This window comes from Arachis duranensis, chromosome 9 (genome assembly GCF_000817695.3).
Source record: "Arachis duranensis cultivar V14167 chromosome 9, aradu.V14167.gnm2.J7QH, whole genome shotgun sequence".
NCBI classification, from domain to species: domain Eukaryota; kingdom Viridiplantae; phylum Streptophyta; class Magnoliopsida; order Fabales; family Fabaceae; genus Arachis; species Arachis duranensis.
Window position 1 is genome coordinate 108,001,594 of NC_029780.3, and position 21,953 is coordinate 108,023,546.

At 36.0% G+C, this 21,953-nt stretch overlaps 2 protein-coding genes across 5 annotated transcripts; both read right to left on the minus strand.

Moving 5' to 3' along the window:
- Positions 1–271: 271 nt before the first annotated feature.
- LOC127741473 (uncharacterized) lies at positions 272–1,354 on the minus strand. The gene is made up of 2 exons (XM_052253958.1): positions 764–1,354; positions 272–658 (listed from the first exon to the last, which is right to left on the minus strand). The coding sequence occupies exons 1-2, from the start codon at positions 950–952 to the stop codon at positions 398–400; spliced, it is 450 nt and encodes a 149-aa protein (XP_052109918.1). The 5' UTR covers positions 953–1,354; the 3' UTR covers positions 272–397.
- Positions 1,355–3,554: 2,200 nt separating this feature from the next.
- LOC107466809 (uncharacterized) lies at positions 3,555–10,440 on the minus strand. 4 transcript variants are annotated; one of them, XM_052253957.1, is made up of 16 exons: positions 9,881–10,440; positions 9,682–9,804; positions 9,437–9,578; positions 9,094–9,362; positions 8,732–8,790; positions 8,505–8,599; positions 8,086–8,188; positions 7,892–7,986; positions 7,752–7,814; positions 7,389–7,464; positions 7,212–7,320; positions 6,841–6,953; positions 6,697–6,755; positions 6,105–6,216; positions 4,382–4,527; positions 3,555–3,573 (listed from the first exon to the last, which is right to left on the minus strand). In XM_052253957.1, the coding sequence occupies exons 1-15, from the start codon at positions 10,269–10,271 to the stop codon at positions 4,393–4,395; spliced, it is 1,944 nt and encodes a 647-aa protein (XP_052109917.1). In that variant the 5' UTR covers positions 10,272–10,440; the 3' UTR covers positions 3,555–3,573; positions 4,382–4,392. The 4 variants fall into 4 exon arrangements, with proteins under 4 accessions (XP_052109917.1, XP_052109916.1, XP_020986771.1 ...); XM_052253956.1 differs by lacking the exon at positions 3,555–3,573 and adding an exon at positions 3,631–4,000; XM_021131112.2 differs by lacking the exon at positions 3,555–3,573 and adding an exon at positions 3,631–4,011.
- Positions 10,441–21,953: the final 11,513 nt, after the last annotated feature.

The window sequence follows — 21,953 nt, forward strand, 5'->3', positions numbered from 1 at the left end:
AAGGATGTTTCACTTCATCCCCACCCCAAGAGTCAACAATTCCAAAAAATGATGTTGATATTTCATGAATCTGATGTAAAATTTGGATCAAACTTGTTTTCATTTGTTATGCGTTGTAGTATCTTTTCGGCAAAACTATAATGCTAAGGTTGTGAGCTGTTATGAGACTGCATATCATGTTTTGTTAGGATTATAATCCTTCGAACTTATACTTTGGTTCAATGTTAAATGATCCATACTATTTAATGTCTTTTTCATTCTAATCTCATCAACATGATATTACATATATCCACCCAACTACAAGATGTTACAGCAACAGCATATCATCATTCATCAAAGGATAATTTAATATAACACTTGTGTTCCAAAAGCATAATTTAAACTGCTTTTTCACTTTTCAGCCAAGTTTGGCAACAATAGAACCCAAAATTACACTAACCACAACAACAATAAGCAAATACAAATTAACATTTTTCTTCCTCTCTAGATGCAACAGCTTCTTCTCCAAATCAGTGAGTCTCTGTTCCACTACCTTCTTCCCAAGATACACTTTTAGATCATCAACCTCGTTCTCAGTCATAAACTTGTCCAGAACTCTTACTGTTGAAACATGGTCATCCAGCCATAAGAAGAACTTGCAGTGACTGGAATTTTTCAGCTGCATATTCATCATGGCAAAACAAAAAATCACCAACTTATAATCAAAATAAGTTCTTCTCACGCCCGTATAATCAAAATCAATCAAATAAAACCACCAACTTACCTTAAAAAATGGACATCCAAAGAACAATCTATTGGGGTTCGTCGTCGTCCTCGATTTGTACAATATGATGTACACTCCACATTTACACGTCGGAGCAATGTCGTCTTTCTCCTCTGCAGCTTCAACGCATTTCACGGTCGACGGTAGTGGAACGCGTCTTGCGGTGGATGAAGCTCCATCGCTGGCCATTTAACACTACGCAGTACCACCCTCCCCCCAACCTTTCACAGAAATCACAACGGCTATGGCGACAGGATTCCATTTGAAGACATAGGGCACACAACAAAAACGATGTCGTCCGAGTGCCCAAGGACTACAATGTCCCATTACTTTCTCCACGTGACCACGTCAGTCCCGTTCACACCATCCTGAAGAGACGTGCACATTTCCATGCCACATAAGTGCCAGGTAAACAGAATCCGTTATGTGTTGGGGACCAAATTGAACGGGAGGACTCATTTGTACGGCGTTTTGATTAGTCAATGGTTGTTTTGTATTTTCCAATCCTGAGGGAGTTAAAAGTCCACGATTTAAAAGTGCGGGGACCTATTTGTCCTTTACCCGTTTTATAATTGATGTCCTTATATATTATGTCCATTATTGTTATTTTTTATAATATGAATTGTTGTTTTTATTAAGTAGAACAAATTAAACAAAAAATTAACCATAAAAAATAATAGTGAAAAATTATAGAATACTAGAAAAGAGTATTAAGAATATTAGAAAAAATACTATATAAAAAATATACTAGAAAAAATATCAAAAAATTTAAACATATTTAAAAAGATAATACTATATAATTCAAAGTCATGTCCTTTTTAATAATTATCTATTTAAAAGTGATTTTAACTAACATTATCCAAACAATATTCATTCTATCAAAATCAATTTTGTATATAGTTATTGTTTGGTAGTTTGTTGGATCAATGGAGGCGAGAATCAAAACCCGAACGCGAGAATTGAGGTGAGGTGAGGTGTGTTGTCAGTAGTTGTCGGTGGGTCGGCGGATGGAGTAGATCCCTCTCCTTTATCCCTATTCGTCGAGTGGGCTCTATCATTTGGACCCAGCCCCATAGAAGCTTCTGCCAGCTATCTAGATCCTCCCACAGGAGGTTGTGTCACGTGATGGCCATATCGTCGTACGACCGAATTGTGGGTCCGCTTGATGGACTTCCGATACTTATTGGGTTAGGCCAGAACAGTGTCTCCAATGCGTCAAGTCGTGAGGCTCGTGACTGACACATTCAACTACCCGTGTCCTCCTGAGAGGTGGTTTTTGCCTAACATGGCTTTGTCGGTAAGAGCTCAGGCCTCTAGTGCTTTCCTCGCGTGTGGGGGTTGCCACCAACCACTATTCAAGGACATCAGTTCGATTATCGTGCCCAGGGCATTAAATGCGTTTAAATGTGATTTGAAAGCACATGGAAAGGTTTATTCTATCCCTGGCCTTTCGTGGTTCTTCTTTAGTTATGTTTTCCACCCTCGTTTCCTATTATCATTTTCCTTCTCTCTTCTTTTTTCATAATTGCTTACCAGTACTCACCCATTTTTCCTCCCTTCTGCAACTGCTATTACCCTCATTGCTTGTTGATTTCTTGCTACTGTCACGAGAGTCATGCAATTTCCAACTTCCAGCACCTTTCTACGTCGCAATTGTTGGTAAGTGACCATTTATCTGTGCCATTTTGCTTACTCTCCGCCATTGTTGTCTTAGTTTCCTTTTTGTTGTTGCTTTTTAGATCGAATTGGTGCTTGCTAGATAGCTTTTAGGGAGGTGCCATAGGTGTCTTTTTCATGGTTTAGGCTAGAACGGTGTAGTATAGAATAACAATTGCTTATCATAAAACAACTTAGTTTTGGCTTAGAAGTTGCTTCCAACCTCACGAACTTAAATGGTGCCCCCACTGTAGGTATGGCGCAACGACCTCCTGTGAATCGCTACGTGTGGTGCACTACCGACGTCACGAGCACATCTTCCAGGGTAACCGCAGAGGAATTACAATAGCTCTGCAATTCAGGAGCATTGTGTGGCGGTGGCGCCAAGGAGGCAAATTACGAGCTCCTAGTGCCAGGCCCCCGGGAATGCATTTGCCAACTTAATCTTGACGCTCCTCATGTCCTGGACTAGATGTGGGTGTATAAACACATGTTCACCACCTTAGGTGTTCGGCTTCCCTTCTCCCCCTTTATCATTGTCCTTTTGAACAGATGTGAGGTTGCACTTTCGCAACTTAACCCGAACAGTTGGGCCGCCATCCACTGTTTCAAGATGAATTGCTCGTGGGAGCAGCAATTGTCAAAAAGGGTGGTCGGCGACTCCGAGAGGTTCCCGTGCTCATCCTACTCATGAGGCGACGCCTCTGGCAGTCCCCCGCCCCCTTTCTTCTAGCTCGTCCACTGGGCAAAAAGCCTCTATCATCAACTCGCGCTAGGTCCCCATAAACGGCGCCATTGTTCGGTAGTTCGTTGGATCGGTGGAGGTGAGGATCGAAACCCGAGCGCGAGAATTGAGGTGAGGTATGTTGCCAGTAGTCGTCGGTGGGCCACTTGCAAGGACACTCCGATGTCAAAGTAAACGTTCGTACGATAAGGCGGCAAGATTGGGGTTATAGTGACGTATCAAAGGATTCTTTATCCCCATTCATCGGATGGACCCTCTCACTTAGGCCCATCCCCTTAGAAACTTCTGCCAGTTGTCTAGATCGTCGCACAGGAGATCGTGTCATGTGATGGGCGTCTCATCATACAGTCGGGTTGTGGGTCCGACTGGTGAACCTCCGATATTTATTGGACCGGGCCAAAACAATTACCTAACAAAATCATGTTGACACAAATTTACTTTTACCCAAAATCGATTCTATAAAACTAAGTTCATTCAAACTCCATAAATACTAGCAATTTCCTTACTTAGCTTGCAATATAAATACTAGTACCTTAAATATACACAACAAACAATACACATTACATATTGCAAATTGCGCTTCTTTCAGTTTTCTTTAGCTCTCTTCTTTTTCACTTTCCTTAGCCAAATCAGTCCATGTAATCAACAATCAACCACCATCGCTCAAGCAATTACAACCAGCATCATCAATAACACCAAACCTCTTTCAATTCCTTTGTCAAAGAAGCAAGAAGGGTTCACCCAACCTCTTTTGTCCACATCATGATTTTATTACGAAACTAAAAAGAGTTTTCTTTATTACGAAACTAAAAAGAGTTTTCAATCCTCTAACATCTCTGTAAGATGGCTACAATAGTTTAGGAGGTATTTATATCTCTTGCATTAGGTTAAAGATAAAAATCCTAAACAGTAGACACACTAATATAAAGCTCAGTTTACTAAATAAAATAAAATAAAATAAAAAGATATGAAATTAAACTGAAGATTCTAATACTTAAAAGTTAAAATATAATACATACACATGGTAAAAAGTAAAAAGGATGGAGAAAAAAAACAAGAGTATAAATATACACAAAAGTAAATTGCATACAAATGCCAACAAATCATCTTTAATTCGTTAAATGGAAAAATATAAAATAACAGACAGATTACAACATAAAAATCCAATAATTCCAACTTAAATGTTGTCCAGAGAAAGATGAAAAAAATCGACTTACAACGTGTGACGCTATGATAAAGATGTCACTCGGACAGAGTTATCAGCTGATCCAGTCAGGAAAATGGGCGAGGTAGGATGCCAATCCACAGCAGTAATAGGAGCACCATGAGGAAGTGTTCTCCAACCATTTAAATGACCTTGAACCTGACATGAGAGGATGAGACATTAAGCGTGTGTTTAGATTACAGTTTGCAACCGGGCGTTAGGGTAAAATTAATTTTGCAAAATTGATTTTAATGAAAGTAAGTTTGTGTTAATGTAATTTATGTTTGGCAATCTTTATATCAAAATTGATTATAGTAAAATAAATGTTGTTTGGATTATACTATTCAAAATCACTTTTAGATGAAAAATTACCAAAAGAGACATCAATTTAAATAATTTTTTTATATACATGCAAAATCAAAACGCTAATAAAAATAATATAAAAATATTTATCATATAAATAAAATAATTACAATAAAAAATAAAAATATGAAAAAGAGTACTATAAATTTTATAATATCAAACAAAAAGAAAATATTCTATAATTCTTTTAGTACTGTCAGTACTCTTTAATTTAGTATTATTTTGGACTATAATCATTTTCTTAGGTTGTATCAACTATTTTTCATTATCTATGACTCTATTGTTATTTATAATTAGTTTTTTATTTATTTATTTTTTTATAGGATCATAATGTATATTATAAAATTTTGATAATAAATGTAGTATATAACAATTACAATTACAAATTTTACAAAGTTAGAATAAAAAATAAAAAAATTAATACAAAACAAAAATAGAGTACATTAAAGAATAAAAAAAATGATACAGATAAGAAATAATAAAAATTTCATAAAACCAACAATATATATCATATGAACAAAAAAATACAATAAAAGGTAAATAAAATTCATAGGAATAAAATCAAATAAAAAAATAAAAATTTCATACACAACATAAATACAATGCAGTAAAGGATAAAAAAAGAATTTATATGAACAAAAAATAATAAAAATATCTTAAAAATCAGAACACTATAAAAAAAACAACAATATTTGTCATATGAATAAAAGAAATACAATAAAATAAATAAAAAATCATATGAACAAAGCCAAACAAAAATAAAAAAAGATTTCATAAAAAATATACATATAAAAAATAGTATAGTAAATGATAAAAAAACATTCATATAAAACATAACATGAGAAATTAGAACACTACATAAATAATATAAAAATATTTATCCTATAAATACAAAATACAATAAAAAAATATAAAAATTAAAATACGAAAGTGAGTACTAAAAATAATTAAAAAAATTAAAATATTCACTTTGCTAGTGATTGAAATAAATTTGAACCATTTTGATGGAAAAAAATTAAAACTAAGAACCATGAAGAAGTAGAAAGAATTACAAAGAACTACTGTGAAGGTAATAGTTACTAGTATCTTTTTTTATAGAAGAAAATGAAGGATAGTATTAGTAAAAAAGAAATAAATTTTCCACAAATTTTAGCTTCTCCTGAACGGTGCGTTTAAAGGCAGAATCACTTCTGTGCTCAGAAGGATAAAAGTTGCCAAACATAAAAGTGAAACTTTCAAGAGACGCGTTTGCCAAACACATCCTAACATGTTAGATAACTAAGATAATCAGAAATATGAGGCCACAAGTAAATAGTAGTCCCTTCAAACTGAATCTCTAATCAGAGTATGAGAAGAATTCAGGAAACATAAACCTGGTATATGGGGGCTCTAACTGAACTAGACGTTACCAAGAGTCTTCTCCCACTTGCATCTAATGCCATCTCATGTCTGCAATATTGTGGACCTTTCAGAGGGTAAGAGAACCTGTTAAATAAAAACATAAGATGCTGCAAATCAATTCTTTGAACATATCCATATGCGAAGACAGAAGCAATGGAGATACAAGAAAATCCCTCACATGGCATGGCATGGCATAAATGAACTAAAATATCCAAAATAGAAAAAGGAAGTAACAAAACTACAGCAGTGCCACAACACACCCCTCAAAATTTGGATTGAGCTACAGATAATTTCATACTATTAACCTAGGCAAAATGTTTTTACATTGATACTATTTAGAAAATTTACTCCATAAAGGCATAAAGTCAGCTTTAGGTAATGGGTAATAGTTCTTACAAATTCCTTCAAGAACAACACTTGAAATTGCCTCAAATAAAAAAATACTAACGATAACTCTGATAAACTGTATATTTGATTTCATAAGCTATAAAGAGCAACCAAGTGCACTTGACAGTGGGATTTCACACCTGCAGCCAAGCATCAGGTGTCAAAAAAGAAACATACCTACTGCAGTCTCTTGACCATAGAATTTGACCTTGATTTTGCAAACTCCACTCAAAAATCTGAAAACAAAGCACCAATTAGTACGAATGTAAAATCCATGTCAGAAGCTGCATACATGGCAAAATGTTACATTATAGTACTTGCCTTCCTGTCAGAGCCCAGGCTAAAAATGCTAGTCTCATCCGGTCCAAAAAGAATAGAACTGATAGAAGAATCATGTGCAGGCCAGCCAGTAATTTGTAGGCCAGCAGACATGTCTTTGGCTAATTAAGGATGAAGTGGCACCCATGGGACCCCAGTTAATACATAAAGTATAACTCTCACCTTTTAAAAAAGGACAAATATTGGCAGCATTTTTTTTACCAGACAAATGAACTTTACTGTATTGGCAACTCTATCAAGGATAAATATAATAACTTTCTAGATGCAACGAATACAAAAATATTTCATTTCATATACAAAGCACAAAAATACATCAACGCTGCAAAGTAGCCAGATGACTAAATAAAGGATACCAAACATGTGGATCATTCCATCAACAGCAGAAGCAGCTAAAATCTTTCCATTGTGATTAAAGCATAGAGAAGTAATAGCTGGTGGATCTTCTCCAAGAGGAAGGACTGTCTTTATGAGATCCAAAATTAATCATTGCCAAAAATTTACACAAATATTCTACACAGAGAAGCACATACCATGGGTTTCCACGTCTTCATGTTCCACACAGTGAGAGAAGCAAAACCCAGGTTGTCAAAATAATTGGAACCAGCACTACACAGACAATATGATACTCAAACTCCCATGCTAAAAAGTATGCAACATTGTAATAATAAGAAAAAATAAACTACATAAAAGATGGGCATTGAAAATATGATGAAAGGCAGGATAGCTCACCCAATGGTATATAACTATACTTTCATCCTTATGTCCAAAAATCAGAAAGTAAATGTACATATCGAAACTAAATTGGAGTAAAATACTGTTAAAACAGAAAATCAAATGACCAAACAAAAAAATCAATGTATCAACAAAAAAATGATATAAAATTTGATAAATACCCTCCAGATGCTGCTGCAGATACAAAAATAGGTTCCACGGGACTGCACTTTATGTCCAAGACACTGCAAAACCACATATGTGTCAGAGAGAGCGTAAAAGCAATGCACAGAGACCATAAAATTTTATTTTCAGTAAATACCTTGGAAATGCTTGAGTTGTATTGAGATCACAAACAACTCTCTTTGCATCTACATTCCATGCCTTTATACACCCATCTGATGTACCTATTAACAGCTTTTTTCAAGAGAAACAACTTAATTATTTTGATTTGAAATCTCATATGATCAATACAATAGAATAATTTCCATCACAATGAGAAGTCAATTCACATACCAAGCGGTCAGATTTACATTCCCAGTCAAGAGACAAAATTTCCGTGCCACAATATATGGTTGCATTTCTAGACACTGGAGTTGATGAATCATATGTCCATATTCTTTATTAAAACATGTGAAACAAACAAAGGCCAAGTTGATTGAGAGAGTTATCATAAATATTGAGTAGCAGATATGGTTAAGGAAAAATATTGGTGAAGGAAAACATAATAAAGTGCTATTTGGAAACAAAAATCTATTGCGGGTGGGTCATATCATGGCATTGTTTCTTTTTGCTATATTTGATATTGGTGATGCTACTGTTCAAAATACACAATGGCAAATGGATACAATCAAAACTGAAAATTACATTAAGACTGCTCCATTTTTCCAAGTAATAATCTTGATATGTTTGTCTTCATTACCAGTCAAGCTTACCTAACAGTTCCATCTAGAGAAGCACTAGCGATATTGTTCCCGGAAGCAGAGAAGCAACATCGGCTGATTGGACTAGTATGCCCCAAGAACGTCTCCTAAAAACACCACAGCAATTAAATATTTACAATGATAATGGAATTGAAATTGCATTTGCGAAATGGATAAAAGAGGAGGAGCAGGAAAGGGGAGGGGAGAAGACATAAATAGAGAATTATTCGCAAATTTACCTGGTGCTCTACTTTGACATCAGGAAAATCTTCTTCACCACAAACTTCTCCACTAATTTCTGCCACAGAAGTAACTGTTAATTTTTTTTATTCTTTATTATTTTTAATTTGAAATAAACAATCAACGGTTACTCAATCATTTAATAATTGCTATCTTAGCCTAAAACCAAGTGCTTTTTTATTTCTTCTCTTTTCTGTTTGGCTAGTTTCTTAGCTGATAATTGCTATTTTAGTCTCAGTATCATGTTAATTCAAAAAAAGTGTATCAGTAGAAATTAGTAATCAACTAAATTAAAGAGCTTAGATCAAGTGAATAATCAACATCACTTAACAATATGGAAGCAGTCTTGAAGAGCATATACCTATACTTGGACTTTCATGAACTGTTTGCATGGTATCGCCTGATCCACCATTTCCAACACGATCATTCAATGCCCCAGTTGAATTATCACCTGACTTGGAAATGACATACTCAGACTGAATATTTGCAGCTCCATTCACAACTGAATCTTGGTTAATTTCTGTTTGAACTGCTCGTGGAACAGCAGTTGGGGAAACCTCTGGAAAACCTCTTGACATCTGAGAACTTTCCTCCCGCAAATTGCTCAATGAACTAATGCTTCCTTCCATACTTCAATCACAACTAATTAGAAAAACCAAATATTTATATCTCATTAGAGTCTCGAGAGAATTGAACATGCTTACCTCCTATAGTGAGATAACTTCGCCTCTTTCTCATCAAGCAAAGCCTGAAGCTCTGCCAATTTAATATTCAGATTTAGGATATCTCTTTTGAGTACGTTGGTGGCATTCATCTCTGAACTGATCTTCAGCAGTGCAGGTAGCCGTGATTTTTATTAAGGATAACTATTAACTACATTAAAAATTACATCGAAAACATAAAAATAAGAGTTATTTATAATACTTAGAGGAGTAATTGTGAAGGATATGAGTTCCATTGAATATCTCGCTAAAGAAGTTTCTGACAGAAAGATGCAAGGCCTCATACCACTCCTTGGAGAAATAAACCCGAAATTCAGGATCCTGGTTCGGATTCTTAACATAAGGAATCGCTGCATCATTGCAATTCAAAATCACAATTACACTCACAACTGATTAGAGAAAAACAACGTCGACAGCAAAACGCACCGAACCAGCGAGTCCAATCCTGTGAGCGTTGCAAGAGGTCACTGCCATGGACAGCGAAGAAGTCGATGACTCTGTCCCTGCGATTGGCTTGCAAGGCGTGAACGACGTAGAAGCGGAGAAGAGAAGTTTGGATTTTGGAGAGCGTAGAAACGAGTGCGGTTTCGGAAGAAGAGGAGAGGTAGTGCTTAAAGAAGGAGAGGAGGGCAACGAGCCTATCGGCTTGGAATTTGGGAACGTAGAGGGAGAAGATGAGGTCGAGGATCTTATCGACGTGGAAGCCCTTTCCAAGATCGGTTCGGAGCTCAGAGTCGTAGGATTGGAGAGTGTTGGTGAAGCCTCGGAAGACGAGGAACTCCCGAACCAGCTCCTCCGCGTACTGCATGTTCTCCATTAGCAGAGAGAGCGTGGCTTGGGGACTGGCAGAATGCGGCGCTCTTTTGGAGCGTTTGTTGGCTGTTTCCCACTTTACTGATTTTCGGCTTCGCGGTGGTCGCTACTCCCTCGCCGGGGATATGTCGCGAGTCGGATTCAAATAAAAGTTAGATGACCATTCCATTGAAAATAATCAAAATATCAAAACGGAGAATGCTGGAAAATCTTCCCAATTTATTATTTTTTGTTATTAAATTAATTATTAATGTTTAAAAATATAAAATAAAATATATTATTAAATTAAAAAATTAAACTAAAAAAATAAAAGTGATAATTAAATAATAATAAAAAATAATAAATTATAATTAACATTTCTATATTAAAGTTACACTCTTATAAATAATTTTTGTCATTATAAATATTTTTTTCTTCTACTTAAAATTATGTATTCTAATTCTAAATATATATACATTTTCTTTGTCAATCTTAAATAATATTTTTAATAGGACACCAAAAAAATAACATTTTAGTTGAACACCTTTGAGTTATTCTTCTTTTGCAAAATTTAGAACTAAAGTGCATAAAAGAGATTGGACAACAGCAATAATTACAATTGACTTAAATTTTTATCTAATTACTTCAACAATCTAAATCATTGATCCATTTTTTGGTTCCAAATTTTAATTGTGACATTTGATTCACAATAGAGATACACAACTTTTTTTTAATATTATTCGAACGGTGCATGTAGGAGGAATGTAGTTTCAACAAATTAGAATGAAAGTATAAAGATGAAAACTTGACTTCTCTAATTTGCCTCTAAATCAAATTAGATTTGATTTTGCTTTTTGGCTTCAAGTCTTGATTTGTTTCTCTCTTTCTTGATCGTTGTCAAGATTTGCTTGAACCCTAATTTGAACACCCTTTTTTGCTTATGAAAGTTCTTTTTCTTTCTTAACTTAGGGATTAATTATATGGGTTGCAATAAAAAAAAGAAAAGTAACTGTTTGGTAGGAGTGTTATGGGTTTGAGAAGTGAATGAGTTGGATGTTGCCGTTGAGCCTATTTTAAACATTTTTTAAATACAAAATATACATATCACAAAGATTTTTGGGATTTCAATCCAAGATTATAATATTAATCATCATCAAATTATTATTATTTTTTTCTCAAACTCAACCATTTTCCCTTTGATAACAAATTTTATGCAATAAAATGAATTGGAATTAAAGAAGTAAGAAAAGTTTTTTGATACTTCCCTTTTTTTTCTTGTGATAATGGGGTCAAAGACCTCAAAAACAAAGACAAAAAATTAAATGTCTCTAACTAAAGGAACAGAAGCTATATCGGAAGCTAGAATGTGAGAAATCTCACAAGGGATTGAATCAAAAGTATGGAGACCAAGCGGTAAATGTTGTCCTTTCTTTGCTAGTTGATCCGTAGCAGAGTTCACTTCGTAAGGCACATTATTCCAGTAGACATGAGGGATGCAGCTTGCTTGGAGCTTGATTTTCTCAATAAGGGAGGAACAAGAATGAGTAGCTGGACAGCTTTGGGTGATGAACTTTAACACTGAAGCCGAGTCCGATTCCAAAACTACACAAGAAAGATTTAGAGAAGTAGCAATCCGAAGACCATGGACAATCCCCCATAGTTCCGCATGCATGATGGAGCAGCTCTCAGGGTTGCAAGAGAAGTCTTTGATGAACCATCCAAGATAGTTCCTAAGGATCCCACCACAAGCAGCATTATTGATTATAGCCATCATAGTTATTAGAACCAAACCGGTAATTAACCCGGTCATATGACTGAGTCACCGGATTACTGGTTCAACCGGTGGGTCACTCATTTACCCGATTGACCCGGTCATAATTAAATAAAATAATAAAATTATAAAAATAAATTAAAATCAAAGTTAAAATTTAAAATATATATCTTCACAAGTATATTAATAACGTTACATCAATAAAAATAATTATCTTATATATTAATTGCATAAATAGTTATTTAAAATAAGGAATATAATAGAATAATTGTGTAAAATATTTTATAATATTAATATATTAAAATTAAATTATAAAAACAAATAAATTATTATTGAAGAATAAAAATAATGTTTTACAATATAATTGTTTTAATATGATATTATTAGTTTTTTAAGGATCATAAGTGTTTGGTAAATAAAGGTATTTCTTTTTAGTATATATATAATTATTACCATAATATTTAACAAAAGAAACACTAGCCTAGTAGATTACTTGCGTTTTAACTTGGGGAAGGCCTCAAGTTCGAACCTTAGCTTGCTTTTTGGATGACTAATTCAAAAAGGCTATCTCCTACTATGATCCCGCACATCGCTGGCGCACCGTGGAGGCTTGGATACATTGATCCGGTCGGGTTAACTTGATTGGTTCAATTCGGGTTTGACCGGTTCAACTCGGATCAGACCGGTTCTTTACGGGCCAATAGCGAAAACAGTTAGATACTTAACCTGGATCGGTTAAGAATTTGGTTCACCAGTTTTTCGGTTGAACCGGTCGGTCCGGTTCGAATTTGATAACTATCATAGCCATATAGGAGTAATCTACATTCAATTTAACAGCATCCTCACTAGGAGGCTTCCAGCTTATTAATCGATCATGATTGGCATAAGGAGCATTCAGGTGCACTTTAGATCTTGATGAACGGTTGAACTCATCAAACCTTACTCTAATTTGAGCTATAGCCGAGGCCATTGTGGTGGAGTTTTCTTCAAAAATCAGCTTATTTCGAAAAAACCAAAGAGAGGATGTCACTACCCCAAAAAGACATTGCCAATTTCTTGAAGTAGCGAGGTTGGAGCTCAACCAGTCTTGAAGGTTTGAGCTGAAGAAGCTTTGATTCCATGTCAAAGACAGCAAGTTATCCCAGACCGTTGATGCAAATGCAAAGTCTCGAAGGACATGGAGGGTTGTTTCGCTGTGAATGTTACATCTTGGACATGATGACGCAGTTGAGAGGTGACGCCGTTGTCTTTCTGCATTGGTTAGAATTGCATTATTGGCAACTAACCAAAGAAAAGATCGAAACAAGTTCGGGACCACACCAACGCCAAACCAGATTGAACGTTCCATTATACGGAGGAGGAGTATTGCAAAGTGCTTGATAGGATTGTTTGAGATCGAAGGAGCCATCCGATGACAAGTTCCATGCCACATGATCCGGCATCTTCATGGAGATGGTGGAAAGATGGCAACAATCTTCTTCACCATATCTTTTGGCAGCCACCTATTGAGTTTGTTCAAATCCCAATTACCTGAAACATCAAGGAAGTCCATCAATGAACTAGAATAATCTACATAATTAATTCTTACCTGCGGCACATGCTGATCAAGACTACCCAAATTGGGAACTCAATTATGTTGCCAAAACTTAATCACAGAGCCATCCCCAATACGCCAGATATGGTTTTGTTTCACATCTGGCCATGACTTGCATATTCCCTTCCACATGTTAGAGCTATTAGGCTTTCACTCAACATTAGGAATGATATCCTTCCCAGCTTTATATTTGGATCATAGCACAGTGGCCCATAAAGAATCTCTTTTTTCAACTAGTCCCCATCCAGCTTTCATCATGAAAGTATGGTTCAGTTTGCTTGCATGTCTAATGCCAAGACCTCCTGCTTTCTTGGGTTGACAAATTTTATCCCAATTTATGAGATGAATCTTCTTTGATTGGTCAGTATCGCCCCAAAGAAAACTCCTACATTTACGATCAATAACATTACAAGTAGAGACAAGTAATAAAGCAATTTGCATAGTATAAAGAGGAATAGAAGAGAAGACAGATTTCACCAGGGTAGTTCTGCCTGCAAACAAAAGAGAGGAGGCTTTCCAAGAATTTAGTCTGGAGTTAAGCTTGTTGATGATGTCATTGAAGGTATGCTTTGGATACTTTGGAGTGTAGAAGAGGAACACCCAAATACTTTCCAAGGTTATCAGTTCTAGCAAATTCGAGAGCTTCACTGATCTCAATTCTAACTTGGTTTCCCACGTTCTTGGAGAAGTACACCCGAGTTTTTTCTTTGCTAATTTTCTGGCCAGAACTATCACAGAAGGCTTTGAGGCATTTCTTGGTAATATCCACTTGTTAGAGATTAGCTTCCGCGAAAAGAATTAAATCATCGGCAAAGCATAGGTGGGAGAGCTTAAGACCATCCCTGTTTAATTTGATAGGCTTCCAGAAACTATGATCAACAGCAGCATTAACTAGTTGAGAGAGGCGTTCAATACACAGTACAAAAATGTACGGTGAAAGGGGGTCACCTTGGCGAATACCTCTGGATGGAGAGAATTCATCTAATTCCTCACCATTCCAAAGAACTCGCATCCTTGTTATGGAAATACATGACATAATGAGCTTGATGATATGGTTTGGGAAACCAACATCCAAAAGAGTATCTCTAACAAAGCTCCATTTAATTCTATCATAAGCTTTTTCCAAGTCAATCTTGATAGCCATCCACCCTTTTGGACCTTTCTTGCTTCTCATCGTATGAATGACTTCCTGAGCAATGATGATATTATCTGAGCTATGTCTGCCAGGAACAAAACTGCACTGTGTGGGTTTGACTAACTTCTCCATGAGGCTTCTAATACGGTAATCAAGGACTTTAGTGACAACTTTGTAGGAGACATTGCATAAACTGATTGGTCTCATTTGCTTGAGGGTAGTGACAGGTTTCACCTTAGGAATAAGAGTAATACAAGTTTCATTTATCTCTTGAACTTTCTCAGGCTCGTGGAAAATACGATGTATAAGGGTACAAAGGTCAGACCCTACTTTATCCCATTGGCTCTGATAAAAGACAGCTTGTAACCCATCTCTTCCTGGTGCTTTAAAGCTGCCCGTAGCAAAAACCACCTCTTTAATCTCCATATTAGAAATATCTCCTCCCACTCTGTTTCGATCCTCCTCACAAAAAGTAGGAAAACCATTAGTGAGAACAAAGGGGCACTCAAGGAGGGAATCCATATACAAGTTAGAGTAAAAAGAAAAGGTCATACTCTCCAAAGTATTCTTGTCAGTAATTAAATTACCACCATCATCTAGAAGAGAATGAACTTTATTCTTCCTCCGCCTAACCATAGTTGAGCCATGAAAGAATTTTGTATTTCTATCTTCAAACTCTATCCACTTGCATCTAGATTTCTGGCACTAAAGGAGCTCTTCATAGGCTAGAACTTCCTCGTAATCCTTCCAAAGTTGCACTTGAAGTTCTTTAAGGAAAGAATTACTATTGTAACTTAGGCTATTAGTGATGCCCTGAAGTCTTCGCAGGATCTTGCTTTTCCTTTTTCAAATGTCCCAAAAAACATTGGAGTTCCATTCTTTAAGAGAATTTTTGAAATTAAGAAGTCCTTCTGTCCAAGAGTTTTCCACATGCCAAGATTGATGAACTAACTCATTAAAATTAGGATGGGATAACCAAGCAGCAAGAAATCTGAAAGGCCTCCTTCCTCTGTTGGGAGAAGGATCAGCAGCAATCTTTAAACATATGGGAGAGTGGTCTGATTTGAGAAGGGGAAGGTGCTCTAGATAAGCCTCAGGAAATTTAAGCTGCCAATTAAGATTGCTCAAACCTCTATCAAGTCTGTCTACAAGATTACCTCTCTTCCATGTAAAAGGCCAACCAATGAATCCTAAATAATTCAAACCACTATCCGACACACAATTCTGAAACTCATTGTAAGCACCCGAAACAACTCTGGAAGAACCGCACTGCCTTTCATGATCATGTAAAATAGCATTAAAATCACCTAGACACCAAGGTAAACTGGTATTATTAATAAAACGGAAAGAGTATGCAAAGATAATAAAATTGTGAAAGAATAATAATGAAAGAAAAGAAAAGATGAAGAAATTTTATTGATTGTTGATTGATTGAATTGTTCATTATGAAGGTAAAACTAAGTATATATAAAGCATTGGCCTATGAAAGATAAAAGTAAATAAAGATAAGATAAAGATAAGATAGAGATAAAGATAAAGATAACTATAAGATAAGATAAAGATTAAAATTATAATTCAATTTGTGCATTCTGTTGGGCTGAATTTGTGGGCCGTGAGACGTCTTTATTGTTGTCATGGGCTAAGGTGGAAGAGTGATTTAATACGCCCCCGCAAGCTGGAGGATGAAAGATGTCAAGAATACTAAGCTTATTCAGATTAAGATAGAAGGGTTGAGGAGACAAAGGCTTGGTGAAGATGTCGGCTAGTTGCCCAGAAGAGGGAATTGGGAGAAGTTTCATTACTCCAGCTTGAGCTTTTTGTCGAACCAAGTGACAATCAACCTCTAAATGTTTGGTCCGTTCATGAAAAACCGGGTTAGCAGCAATGTGAAGAGCACTCTGATTATCACAATATAAAACTGGTGGGCGGATAGGAGAGATGCGTAAAAATTGCAACACATTTAGTATCCATTGAAGTTCACAAGTTGTGTTGGCAAGTGCATGATATTCTGCTTCGGTGGATAAGCGGGCAACGGTAGTTTGTTTCTTGGTCTTCCAAGAGACTAAAGAACTGCCTAAGAAGAAACAATAACCTGTTAAAGATCGTCGAGTGTCAGGACATCCAGCCCAATCAGAGTCACTAAAACCAAGAAGCTGAATTTCTGATTCCCTTGGAAAGAAAAGTCCTTTGCCGGGACTAGTTTTCAGATATCGTAACACATGCTTGGTAGCTTGAAGATGAGATTCAGTAGGAGATGCCATGAATTGACTTAATTGTTGAGTGGCATACATGATGTCCGGTCGAGTAGTGGTGAGATAGATAAGACGGCCAACCAAACGGCGATATACAAAAGGGTCGGATAGCAGGGGACTTTTGTCTTGATATAGTCTTGTGGTACTATCCATTGGAACAGAGGCAGGTTTAGCCCCTAATAAACCAGAATCCTCCAAAAGATCAAGACAATATTTTCTTTGAGATAAGCAAATTCCCTTCTCTGATTGAGCAACTTCAATACCCAAAAAATATTTTAATGGGCCCAAGTCTTTAATTCGAAAGTGTTAGTGCAAAATAGACTTAATGGCAGCAAGTTCAGAAATAGAATTACCAGTGAGAACAATGTCGTCAACATAGACTAAAATGATAGAAATTTGATCACCAATAAATTTGACAAATAAACTATAATCAGATGAGGTTTGCTGATATCCATGAGATAGCAAAAGATGAGAAAGTTTATCATACCACATACGACTAGATTGTCGTAAACCATACAATGACTTTAGTAGCTTATAGCATTGATTCGGTTGAGGAGATGTAAATCTGGGTGGCAGAGTCATATAAACATCCTTAGAAAGATCCCCATGTAAGAAAATATTATTGACATCCAACTGATGTATGGGCCAATGATTCATAGAGGCTAATGCCAAAACTAATCTGATGGTGGCAGGCTTGACAACAGGGGAGAAAGTTTCCAAGAAATCAACACCTTCAGTTTGAGTGAACCCTTTAGCCACAAGACGTACTTTATATCGATCAACTGAACCATCAGGCTTACGTTTGATGCGATAGAGCCATTTACAGCCAACCGGCTTAACCCATGCAGGGCAATCAACAAGACGCCAAGTTTTGTTCAACTCAAGAGCATCCAACTCATCTTTCATAGCACTACGCCAATTAGTGTGTTGATTGGCGTCCTTAAAAGACTTTGGCTCAACGTCAGAATGTAGAGATAAAAGAAACTTTTTATGTGAAGATGAAAGGGAAGAAAAAGACATGACTGAAGATAAAGGATACTTGCACTTTGAGGGAGATTGATTTGTAGAGATGAGAGAGGAATTACACAAGTAATCAGAGAGATATGCTGGAGGTCGGTGAGGCTGGTCGGAATGATGAGGATGGGGTTGCTCAGGTGGTGAAGAAGGTGACGGGGGATGAGAAGGTGATGGTGGACTGGTGTCTAGTGCAGAAGGAGAGATGGGTGTCTGTGTTGAAAGTGATTCGGTTGTCATGTGTTCAACTTGGCTAGGTAACGATAGTGAGGAAGAAGGAGAGGTTGTTGGAGAAAATAAAGAACTAGGTGGAGTTGGGTCAATGGGTATAGGTGAGGGTTCAACTGGAAGACTAACTGAATCTTGTTTTTGAGAATGTGTGTTTGGCAATGTTGGGTTGAATGTATGGAATTGGGCATTTTTTGTGACTAAGGGCAAGATCATTTCATAAAAAATTACGTTTCTAGAAATCTCAATTCTTTTATTTTCTAAAACATAAACAATATATCCTTTAAAACCATGTTGAAAGCCAATAAATACAGCCTTTTTGGCTCTTGGATCAAATTTTGATCTATTTGCCTTTAGGGTAGAAACAAAACATAAGCATCCAAAAACTTTAAGATCATGATAATTTGGTGAATGATTGAATAAAATTTCAAATGGTGTTTTAAAATTAATTGCGGATGATGGAACTCTATTAAGTAAATAAACAGCATGTCTAACAGCATAAGACCAAAAAGATGATGGTAAATTAGATTGAAACATAAGAGCACGAGCTATATTCAAAATATGTTGATGCTTGCGTTCTATCCTTCCATTTTGTTGAGAAGTTTCAACACAACTACGTTGATGAAAGAAGCATAAAAATCATGTAAAATAAATTCTGGTCCAGTATCGGAATGAATAGTTTTGACTTTAGAGTTGAATTGTGTTTCAACTAAAGTAATAAAATTTTTTAGATGATTTTGCACTTCTCCTTTTGATTTTAATAAAGTAACCCATGTAAAGCGGCTAAAATCATCAACAATAGTAAAAAAATATTTATGATTATGAATAGAATTTTGTCGAAACGGACCCCAAATATCAAAGTGTAATAAATCAAAACTTGCATTGGCTTTGTTAAAACTTTGAGAAAATGAAAGTTTCTTTTGCTTAGAAAGATGACAAATGTCACAAGCTTCATCATGATGCATAGAGATAAAAGGAAATTGTTTATGTAAATGATTAAGTCTTTGCCCAGATAGGTGTCCTAAACGAAAATGGCATATATTGGAAGGTGTAATGGGTGGAGATTGGATGGAATTTATGAAGTGTGTAGTGGATGAATTTTTACCGAAATTGGGTTCAAAGACATATAATCCCTCTCTCATTCTGGCCAGATCAATCGTCCCCAAATTGTTGCTCTGTAAAGTGCAAGAAGAAGATGAAAAAGTGAGTTCACATGTGAGTGCTGAAGTAATTTTTGAAACAGAGATAATATTAAAGTTGAAATGAGGTAAATAAAGAACATCATGAAGAACCAAGGATGGTGAAAATTGAATGATGCCTTTATAAGAAACAGTAGTTTGAGAACCATTTGGTAAATGAACAATAATAGGAGAAATTTGTGTGTAAGAAATAAACCAAGACAAATTTGATGCAATGTGATCTGTGGCACTAGAATCAATAATCCAAGTATTCAAGAATGAATCTCGATTTGAAGAATTGTTAACAGTAGAAAAAGCATTGAAAGAACAAAGATAATGAGTAGTTGGACTTGGCAAAAGCTCAAGTTGGTTTGAAGGACGAGCTTCTTCATTGAAAGGAGGTGCCATGAAAGAAAAGTATTGGGCTGACGAAAGGTCCAAAAGAGGCTCCGAATGAAGTTGTTGGTGTGCCCTTTCTCCTTGATCCATGGATGTCAGCAGAGCTCAAAAGAAGCTTCAAGAGGAGCTCTGATACCATAATAAAACGGAAAGAGTATGCAAAGATAATAAAATTGTGAAAGAATAATAATGAAAAAAAAAAAGATGAAGAAATTTTATTGATTGTTGATTGATTGAATTGTTCATTATGAAGGTAAAACTAAGTATATATAAAGCATTGGCCTATGAAAGATAAAAGTAAATAAAGATAAGATAAAGATAAGATAGAGATAAAGATAAAGATAACTATAAGATAAGATAAAAATTAAAATTATAATTGAATTTGTGCATTCTGTTGGGCTGAATTTGTGGGCCGTGAGACGTCTTTATTGTTGTCATGGGCTAAGGTGGAAGAGGGATTTAATAATTATCATCCAAAGAATGAATATTACTCCACAAAGATCTCCTTGTAGCTCGTTGAGGACTCCCGTAACAAGCTGAGAGAAACCAAGAATCTGAATTGTTGCAAAAGACTTGAAGATGAACTAGTTTATTACTATAATCCAGAACAACAACATCCCAAATACCTGCATCCCGTAAACACCAAATACCCACCGACTTCGACAATAAAAGACCCATCAAAGCCCATTTTATCTCTGATTTTCTTTCCTTTCATACCACTCACATGAGTTTCAAGCAAGATAATAAAATTAGCATCATATTCCTTTGGCATATCTCTAATAAGAGAATGAAAAGACTTACCTTTAGCACCCCGACAATTCCAACAAATAATATACATCATAACAAAAAGGTGGAGAGGGTCATCGAGGACCGAAATTAATTTTTGGGTTGAGTCCCAAGTACCAAAAACAGCGCTTCCATGAGAAGACTTTCCATCCTTCAACTGATTCTTGCTAGGATTTTCCAAGGTTAGACTTGTTTGCTTATTGGAATTTAAAGTCACGCCACTCCCTGGGTCCGGCGGTCTCATTGAGGAAGAGGAATTTTGGGTTTGAATTAAAAAATTATTTCTTACCACACGAGCTTCAAGAGGTGATTGCATCCGTTTGGAGATTTCAAAAGCTTCTCTTTGATCATCTTAGAGGCGCTGCATATGTTCCAACATCGCCAACTCCATAGCTTCCATTTCCGAATTCTTCTTGTTATGAACCACTAAGGAAGCTTCGCTGATATGCTCTTTAGCTTTGGGTGAGGATTGTTCCAACATTTTGGCTTTCAATTTATTACTTTTTTCATAGGGCTTAAGCCCAATTAGCCCATGATTTAGTTTTTTAATTCCTTAAGGGTTTCTTCCAGCACCTTGTTTAAGGACCTTCTTGTATATAGGTTGGATTTTTTCAACATTGTTATGGGCCTTGGCAGCTTGAAGCCCATCTTGTGTATTAGTTGATTGTTCACTATCAACATGCATAGCATGCACTTCCTTAGTTCCTTATTCTGCGGATTTTCCTCATATAGGATATTATAGCGTGATCTTCTTCCTTTTTCTATATTTTCAACAATATTTTCAGGTACTGGTTTTTCGCCTCTATTAATTTCATGAATCTTCCCTCGTTTTCCGTTAGGACTAGTTGTCTTTTTCTTTTTATTTTGTCTTTTCACCATCATCCAAGGGCCAAAATTTGGAGGATTTTGATTAGCCCAAGTATCATGTTGAATCCCAAAATCCGTGGAACTTCCATTTTGGTTATCATCAATTGCTTGATTGTCCCCTGAATCTACCTTCTGGTTGGCATTTTTCACCTTCTATGTCTCTACCTGTTCCACCATCGTCTCACTACATTGGTCCATAAGATGTCCATATCTGCCGCAATTAAAACAAATCTAATAGAGACCTTCATACTCAATGCTTAACTCACTACCCAACACCGAAATACGTGGTACAAGTTTTTTTGCCAGATCAATCTCAACACAGATGCGAGCAAATCGTCCTCTAGAGTGGATGGAAGTAGTACGATCGATTTTGAGTATTTGACCAATAGCCGAACCCACACGCCACAAGAATCGGGGATTAAAAGTTCGATTGGAAGATTAGGAATACGAACCCATGCTGCTATTTTTTTAACTTGATTCTCA